The sequence below is a fragment of the Crotalus tigris genome, unplaced genomic scaffold, assembly GCF_016545835.1.
Source record: "Crotalus tigris isolate CLP2741 ecotype Arizona unplaced genomic scaffold, ASM1654583v1 scf7180000017546.9332058, whole genome shotgun sequence".
NCBI classification, from domain to species: Eukaryota; Metazoa; Chordata; class Lepidosauria; order Squamata; family Viperidae; genus Crotalus; species Crotalus tigris.
The window spans coordinates 8,043,789-8,053,102 of record NW_024096465.1 but is presented as its reverse complement, the minus strand read 5'-3'; the positions used below and the strand labels follow the sequence as shown (position 1 = coordinate 8,053,102).

At 36.5% G+C, this 9,314-nt stretch overlaps 1 protein-coding gene across 5 annotated transcripts in view; it reads right to left on the bottom strand.

Moving 5' to 3' along the window:
• Positions 1-2,914: 2,914 nt before the first annotated feature.
• KCNK2 (potassium two pore domain channel subfamily K member 2) overlaps positions 2,915-9,314 on the bottom strand; it is a 108,866-nt gene continuing 102,466 nt past the window's right edge. For all 5 annotated transcript variants that reach the window (XM_039336152.1, XM_039336142.1, XM_039336171.1 and 2 more), the window contains one exon: positions 2,915-5,111. In XM_039336152.1, coding sequence (XP_039192086.1) covers positions 4,794-5,111 — 318 coding nt within the window. In that variant the 3' untranslated portion in view covers positions 2,915-4,793. The remainder of the gene's footprint in view (positions 5,112-9,314) is intronic.

The window sequence follows — 9,314 nt, the reverse complement described above, 5'->3', positions numbered from 1 at the left end:
GATGAAAAGTTTAAAATTTACATTGAATTACAACTTAAAAGAAAATTTCTTTTAAGATGATGTATCACTGGCATTCAACACCAGACAAGTTATCTAGAAAGTATAAAGGTACTTCAAATGAATGTTGGAAATGTAAATGTAAAGAAGGGACTTTTTATCATTTATGGTGGACGTGTGATAAAGCAAAGAAATATTGGAGAAGGATTCACATTTTGATACAGAAAATCCTTAAAGTAAAAATAAACACGAAACCAGAAACTTTTCTTTTCGGTTTAATGGAAAAAGACTTGGGAAAAAAAATCAGAACTTTGATCCTGTATATGTTGACGGCAGCAAGACTACTGTATGCACAAAAATGGAAAGACATTTCGATTCTCATATGGATGAATGCTGCAGAAGCTGATGGAGTTGGCAGAGATGGCAAAATTGACTGTTTTGATTAAAAGAAAAGAATACAAGTACCATTGTTTCTATGTGGAGTGCTTCTGGACTTTGGGCTTGAGGTGGAAAAGAATGAAACTCTGATTAGATTGATTTGTTGTTACAGAAATGGCCAGTTTTTACTATTGTGGAAAAGTAAAAAGTCGAGGCTTGACGTTACTGCTTTATTCTACTGCAACAGGGGAAGTCGGAAGTCAGTCTCTTTTTTCCCCTCCCTTTCCCTCCCTTTCTTCTCCCTTTTTCCTCCCCAATGTGTCCTACTATTTGCTTTATATTTTGTATTTTACTTTACATATTAATAAAATGTTTAAGAAGAAAAAAGAAAAAAACAGAACTCTTCCTCTTCAAGGAAAAAGCTATTTTTGCTACTAAAACACAACCGGACTCAACAAAAATATTGTTTAGATATCATCCTGGATATTTAAAAAGTGAAAAAAGTGGAATATCAGTTTTAACAATAAGCATTATCTGAGAATCATCAAACACAAAACACATAGTATGCAGCCACAGTACTGACTCTGAAATACTTCTTTAAATGCAACAATATACTCGTATTTATTCTCTTTAACATTTAATGTAAAATTTTTGGCCTTCCATCCTGAATGCAGCCAGTCAAATTCACCCAGGTCATTGGTCATCACCCAGAATCCTGTGGGCTGAGTTCAGTTAGACAGTGAATTAATTCCTAATAATAATATGTAGCAGTTATATAATCTTTCAGAATATAATGACATACAAAGTTGGACTAAACTCATTTAACAACCATGAAATATTGCAGAAGTCAGTGGAAAATCACTGCAGCCCTATATTTCCCCAGAAAATCATCAATGGCTGTGAGCAAATAGAGCAACATCAAAAGAATGCATAGTTTTGATTGTCACTATCCTCCCATTGGGAGATGGCACTAAAAGAACAGCAACCATGTAAAGGATAGAGCTGTCCTTCTGCATATATATAGACACCCATTAGATCAATATCTGCTTTATGTAAATGCTATCCTGTGTTCTGAATATCCTCTTCCCTGTTGTGTCACTGCTGATCTTGTAATGTTCAGAGTTATCCAGATATATGATAGCCTAATATGTCTATAACAATTTCTAAATGTTTGGTTTCAGGCTATACATCACACTGACGTTTCGTACCAAAATAAACAATAATTTATAATCCATTGTCAAAGAATAAAGGGTCCAATACTACCCTGGTAATGATACCTTTCTATTAGTCTAGAGTTTTTTATGTACAGGTGGTCCTTGACTTATGATCACAGTTGAACCCAAAATTTCTGTTACTACGTGAGACATTGTTAAGTGAGTTTTGCCTCATTTTAAACCATTCTTGCCACAGTAAATCATTGCAATGAAGTTAGTAACACATTTGTTAAGTGAATCTGGCTTTCTCATTGACTTGCTTGTCAAAGGGTCACAACAGGTGATCATGTAACTCCAAGACACTGCAACTGTCATAAATACATGCCAGTTGCCAAGCATTCAAATTTTTATCATGTGACCATGGGATGCTGCAAGGATTGTAGCTGTGAAAAAATGGTCATAAGTCACTTTTTTCAGTGCTATCATAATTTTGAACAGTCACTTAATGAATGGTTGTAAATCAAGGACTACCTGTTTAAGATAATTCAGTTCATGGAGCTCCCCTATCAGCCAGCTTTGTTTATCCAAGAAGAGCCTACCTGGTATACATATTCCATTAAGTACAAAATATGAAACATTCTATTAAAATGAAGTAAATCAAAAATTCAGGTTCACATCTGCATAACCTGAATTTCAATAGCTGGATCCGATAGCCATCGCTTGGGAACCCTGATCACTGAGATTTGAGAAATTTAATGTTATAGTCATGAGATGTATAAGTAGATTATTTGCATATACAATTGGATATATAAAAGGACTTTGCATAAAGCAACTTTTTTCTAGACCCAACAGAAATATATCATCTAAGCTATCTAAATATGTGTGTGAAAGTTTCTGTTTTAGAAATAAAAGGAGTGCCTTGCTGTAGTATTTTACAAACAAGACAGCCTTTATGAATAAAAACAAGAATGTCCTGTTGTATGTACCACTTTGTGCTTGTTGCATTAAGGTCAACGTGTTTAAGACAAAATGCAAGTATAAAACAGTAGCCGGGGGGGGGGGAGAACCCTGAACAACTAATTGGAGAAGAAACAAAATGTTTCTGAAGGGAAATATTGTTTATATCAGCCAAAATAATTTTATTAAAATCAAGGAGGCTGCAATTAGGTATAGAATTCATCCTAACTTGAAAGCTCCACTATCCTGATTTTACAGAAGTTTTCCCAGCATTAAAATAGCCACAAGTAGGAGATTCAGTGAAACATTTTTTTTAAATTAAAAATTTTATTATTTTATATTTTCATTACAATTCACAGTTTATACATGGTAAGACAACTTTTCTTACCATGTTGACATTCAGAACACTGTGCTGGGGGGGGGGGCAATGGTGGTGATGGGGCCTTTTTCTTTGAAGAGCTTGGCCTGATATATATTTAATGGAACTTTACTGATCTGAGATGTACACTCTTGTTAATTCTTCACTGATTGCTATTTACACCTATAACTTAGATTTGTTATAAAAAAATGAAGCATTCATAAATTTAACATTCATAGTTTATACTGCTATTAATAATAACTAAATGATACGGATATGTTATTTGAACAGAATCCAATTGTAGTCCCATTTTGTATTAAATACTCAGAGCCAAGAGTGAAGGCCTCAAATAGCTCTGTCAGTGTAAGCTCCTGTGATTTCAGTGGAGTCTTGCACCTTAGTTATGCTTTGAGGATCAGGCTGCCTATTAATCTTTTAAGGGGTATTTATATACAGCCAGGTTGCAATAGAATAAAATGTTGAAAACAATTTAAAAGACAAGCCATTCCATTATTCCATTATTCTGCACTCCTTCTGACTCTCATACACAAACTTAGAAACAGAAGACACAAGAGGCTATAAAATTAATTTGTGTTTTTTTAAAAAACAATCAAAGAAATTCTAAGGACTGGTTTCAGATCTGCATATCAGCCTATTATATCCAATCAAGAATCATCTATTTAATTGTACTCTGTGCTATTGATCAACTACTTCCATGTCTGCATTTGTCTTCAGATACCATCTACATCCTTGGTGTTGAAAGTCACAGTGATGCCAGTTTCAATTGCATTCCTACTTTTATTCCCAGCTGCAGTGGGCAAAAATGTAGGATGTAACATTCAAGGAAAGCAATCCAGCAGGCACAATCCCTGTGCTAAGTGAACTTCTAACATGACACAGATAAAACAAATGGAGAGAAAAAAAAAAGAATGCTTTTTTGTCAGCAGCACTGCACTTGCTAGTAGCTGATGTGCTGCTGATTCAGGATTTTTCTGCATTCTTTATATGCAAAGAAATCTATTGCACCAAGATATATCTCTTGTCAAATAATTTAATAATACACAACTGAAGTTTTTTGGTACATGGTGCATGGGTATGAAAGGTTGAATAGAGTTTAAGTAATGAGACCTGACATGGATCCATAAATTCTACATATCAATTGAGTGTACATGTATTATCTGCACCTGAGTTTAAAAAAAATTATAGGGGACACCTTTTGCAACCCTTATAATTGCAGTGCCTTTAAAGCTAGATTAGAAGTGGCGTTTTGATGTCCTTGATTTGGCATATTTTTTAACGCTGGTATCCTTGGCTTCAGACATCCTTAAAACATGGTTAGGGGGAGGGCAAGAGGAAATATAAACATGAGATATTGTACTCATGCAAGAACCAACAAACTAACAAAAACCCATATGAAAGATATAGAGGTTCTGTTTCTTTAAAAGATAAGGCACTGACAAAAATTTCTTAGGTAAAAGGCTGCATAAGATTTTCTTGCCATTTACATATAGATTGTAGTCCATGTATGGTCCTTTCTTAGGCTTGGCATGGTAGACCCTGAAAAGTTTAAGGACTGATCTCTCAAAGCTACATTGTTAACCTAAACCAGCATTATTCATTCTTAACGCCTTGCGGCGCAACTGGAGAGATGAAAAAAACAAAAACAAAAGCCAGTCTGGGCACCAATATTTAGGCTTTTTTTTTTAAAGGCATTGAACATTGCCTAGTCCAGCATTTGTCAATGACCAAAGTGCCATTCATCTTGTGTCTTTCAAGAAATATAATGATGACTCCATATTGTGGGTAGATTTCTGTTGGAACTCATGCATATGATTTTTAAAAAATGCTATTGGCATCGGTTATGGACAGAGGGAAAATAATCAGGACCTACAAGGTAAGTCTAAACCATAGGTGGCTTCTTATTAAAAGATCAGGCTTCAAAGTCACTGCTACTTAATGTTCTCAATCACAGCAATTTCTTCCGCTGCACAGTGAGGAGTCAAGCCATTCATATAAATGCTATCTGTCTTTGTGATGGCAGGCAAGATATCCTTCTCGCTGGTGAGGTGGTTGACAGACAAGGTTCTTTTGCAAGGAGTCAGGTCTTGGCTGTGATTCACTGCCATTTCTGCAGAGAGCTTTCTTTTGATGGAGGTAGCCCGCTGGAATTTGTCATAGATCTCAACGCTCAGGCGCCTGCGGGTTTCTTTGAACTCTGCAGTAACATTGGCTGTCCACTCCGCTGCATGAGCTCTGAACTCTCCCACCTAAAGAATCAGGTGGGAAGAAGGAAAGACAGTTAGTATTGCATTGCATTTTTTATTTTAAAAAAAATGGTGTATCTGGAAAAGGAAAAAAAAATGTGTTCAAAACCTGACAGTAAGTAGCTATCCTTTCTAAGAGATTTTTCTATTCCTTCTCTATTTTATTTCAGTGCAAGGATTTAGCCACCTCCTTGCTCATCTAATAAAAAGGACACACATTGCAACATCTAAGATTTTTACCTCAGAAACATTTCACAGCTCTTTTTATAATGTTACATAGGCCAGTGAGGTGAAATTGCTTTTAAAAAGTAAGGCTTGACAGCTGAGACAATCCCAGCTGGACAGGAGAGTGAATTCTCAGCAATCCAGAATGCATGTTATGTGTTGTTACCAGGGGAGATGCCATGGTTATTTATGGATACCCTGGCTTGTGCATGTAATAATTCCTGTGAGAGGCAACATAGGCCTTTCTATATTTAGATGGAGAAGGCTTTTAAAAGAAAAATGTCAGCTGTCGCAGTTCTATTTTTAGGGCCAATTCCAACTGAGGATTAATGCAAGTGACAGTTTTAGTCAAGTCAGCAGAACAATTGCCAGCTTCTCCTTCCACTGCAGTATAATATTATAATGTGAAACTTACAATACACTAGAATAAGATGCTTCTTGACACTGATGCATATAGAGCTCAGAGGATGGATGTGATGATATGAGATAAGTATTTCTTTACCTAATTAAGTTCAGGACATTATCGGATGATTTTCATTATGACATTAACTTGAAAAGAAGAATCAGCAGATTCTAAAATAACCTCCAAGCCCAAAGGAGAATTGACAGTGAAACTTTCTAAACCCCAAACTCTTATGTAATACCCAGTTTCTCCCATCTTGCCAAGTCAGGATTGTCTACACAGCTGAAACCAGTCCCCATAACCCTCTCTCCATAAATGTTTTGTGGGACACACTTCAGTATTTTTGCACATACAGGTAGCTCTTGCTTATTGACTGCCTAGCGACCATGCAATATTACAAAAGTATGAAAAAACCAGCTTTGTCACCAACTCTCCTATTAACAATTGTCACAGCATATCGCAATCACATGATGGACATTCACACATTTCACAACTGGCTTTCAAGAGTTAATGGAGCACATAGAAATAAAATTGTAAGTCACAATCACATGATTTCTCACTTAATGACTGCAGTGATTCCTTTAATGACCAAAGGGAAGTGACATCATAAGTCTGTTGCAGCCATGTAATTAGCTACCAAGTGGACAATCCCAACTATGGTAAGTAAACGAGGATTACTTATATTCACGTGTGCAAATGTATATCTATACACACACCACATCCAAAAGTTATATGCCAAAGAATGTCAAAACCAGCACACAAAAAAAACCATTAATGAAATTAATAACTATTGATTGAAAATAATTTCCTATAAAATAAGGTAGTCCATTTATAAAACAGACCCCTCTTTATGTATATGAACTGTTCCCATGCACAGAAACCACTCTTTTACAAACAGATGCAAAAATCTATATACATAAACATTTTCTTCCTTTCTAGTGGGGGGAAAAAGAGGGGGAAGTGTCCAACTCTAGGGAGCAGTGTTCATCTCTGTTTCTTAGCTGAGGGAGCCAGCATTGTCCAAAGACATTTCTGTGTCATGTGGCCAGCATGACTATATGCATGGAGCACTGCTACCTTCCCACTGAAATGGTACCTATCTATCTACTTGCATTTACATGCTTTCGAACTGCCAGGTCGGCAGGAGCTGGGGCAAGTAATGAGAGCTCACCTCATTGCATGGCACTCAGGTCTCGAAATCAGGCTGTCAACTTTCCAACTGACAAATTCAGTGTCTTTAATTGCTGAGCTAGTGTCTCCCCAACATCTACATACATAAGCCCAAAGTCCTGGTGGGAAAGAGAACAAGCAAGAGCTCATCCCATTCCAATATTTTCATCCTTCTTTGTCTTCAAATCAAAGCTCATTATCATTGCAGAGTTATCATTAATTAGTTTAATGAAGAGAAGGATTAGGGGTGACATGATAGCAGTCTTCCAATGTCTCAGGGGTTGCCACAAAGAAGAGGGAGTCAAGCTATTCTCAAAGCACCTAAAGGCAGGACAAGAAGCAATGGATGGAAACTAATCAAGGAGTGATGCAACCTAGAACTAAGGAGAAATTTCCTGACAGTTGGAACAATTAATCAGTGGAACAACCTGCCTCTAGAAGTTGTAGGTGCTTCAACACTGGAGGTTTTTAAGAAGAGATTAGACAACCATTTGTCTGAAATGATATAGGGTTTTCTGCTTGAGCAGGAAGTTGGACTAGAAGACCTCCAAAGTCCCTTCCAATTCTATTATTCTGTTAACTGTTACTGGAGTCATGAATGGGGAGCCATATAAATTAAATAAATGAATTATCCAAGATTCAGGAGGCTTATTTTCTTCAGTGAGGTGTTTTGATTCAATCACCAGAGTTTCATAATCATATTTTCAGTGAAACAAGGTACCTCTTCAAAGGCATGTGCAGCCTGAATATTTCCATCAGCTCCAATTTTCATGCTTATTACATTCAGAAAAGAAGTGATAGACTGTTACCTGAATTATTTCCAAGTGAATCTTTTTATAAAAATTAGAAACACTTAAATAAATTAATGTAACCATAAAATATTCAATCATTGACAAGCAAATAATTATCAAATGTGCATAGTTGTTTTTTAAAAAAAAAATTAAGTGACATGGATTAAGCATTTGTTACTAAAAGACTACCTCATTTGGTTTAAAAACCAAAACCAATGGAAAAGCATTATGGCCATATTGCTTTTTCATACTAAATCAAAATGATATATGCTAATTAATTCTAATTAATTTATTTTTATTATACTGTAAATTTTTACTTTAATTTCTTCAATTATTTTCAAAACTGGTTTCTTTTTTTAATCATATTCTATTTTATGGAGTGCTTCATTCAAAGAATATGATGAAAAGCTCTCCTTCCCTCTTGCTTGCTGTACAATTTCTGGGTTTTGCTCCCAGTATTAAAAAGTACTTGTACTGGAACTTTAGCCAGCTTTTAAAAGAAACTTAAAACTTTCTGCTTGATTTATAAAACACCTCCTTGTCCAAGTAAGTTTATCAAAGTGATTAAGTGTGTAGTAAAAATATAAGATAGCTTATGAAGCAAAGATAAGCAACCCAATCATGTAAGAAAAATTAAAAATTCTGTCCTTATCCCTATGGATGATATGTGTCTTTCTCGATCTTGGGCCCTCTACTGGAATCTGCAAGTTTGAGGCAGTGGTGGGATTCAAATATATGAGCAGCCAGTTCTCTGTGTGGATGCTGCTTCTGGAAGTCCAACAAAAAATTAGCTACCGGTTCTGTTGAAGTGGTGTGAACTGGCTGAATCCCACCACTGGTTTGAGGGGTCTGTACAGTATCTCAATTGTTCCTACCACTGAATTCTTGTGGACAGAGAATTCTGAAATTGTTGTTGGAATCTGTTGAAACCTCTCTCCCAAATAATTAGGAGTCATAATCCCAAATACTCCTACCATCACTGGAATCACTTTGGCCTTTACATTCCACACTCTCTTTAGTTCCTCTTTCAGACCCTGATACTTCTCCAGTTTTTTATACTCTTTCCTGATGGTGCTGTCACTTGTCAGCTCTACATCTACCACCACTGTTTTCTGGTCCTTGTATCCTTGTCTCCTACCCTGATGTCTGCTTGATTGGCCAGTATCTGCCTTCCTGTCTGGAAATCCCACAAGATCTTAGCCCTGTTATTCTGCACAACCTTCTGTGGAATCCCCTACCTGGTTGTGCCATTCAATGTATGTTGTTCCTACCTGCATGTTGCACCCTATCACTACGTGTTGGACTGTCTCTGAGGCTTCTCTGCATACTCTGCACCTTGGATCCTGTCTAGTGCAATCAACCCCTGCAGAATGGATCTGATATATAGTGCCTGTTCTTGTGTTGCTCTGATCTGTGCCTCAGTGCTATCTTTTAATCCAGCCATTTCCAGCCACCGGTAGGATTTTCCAATGTTAGGCACCTCAGCTACCTGTAATAATTTTTGCTTTTCTATTTACAGAATACAGAATAACAGAGTTAGAAGGGACCTTGAAGGTCTTCTAGTCTAACCTCCTACACGAGCAGGAGATCTTACACCATTCCAGACATATGACCATC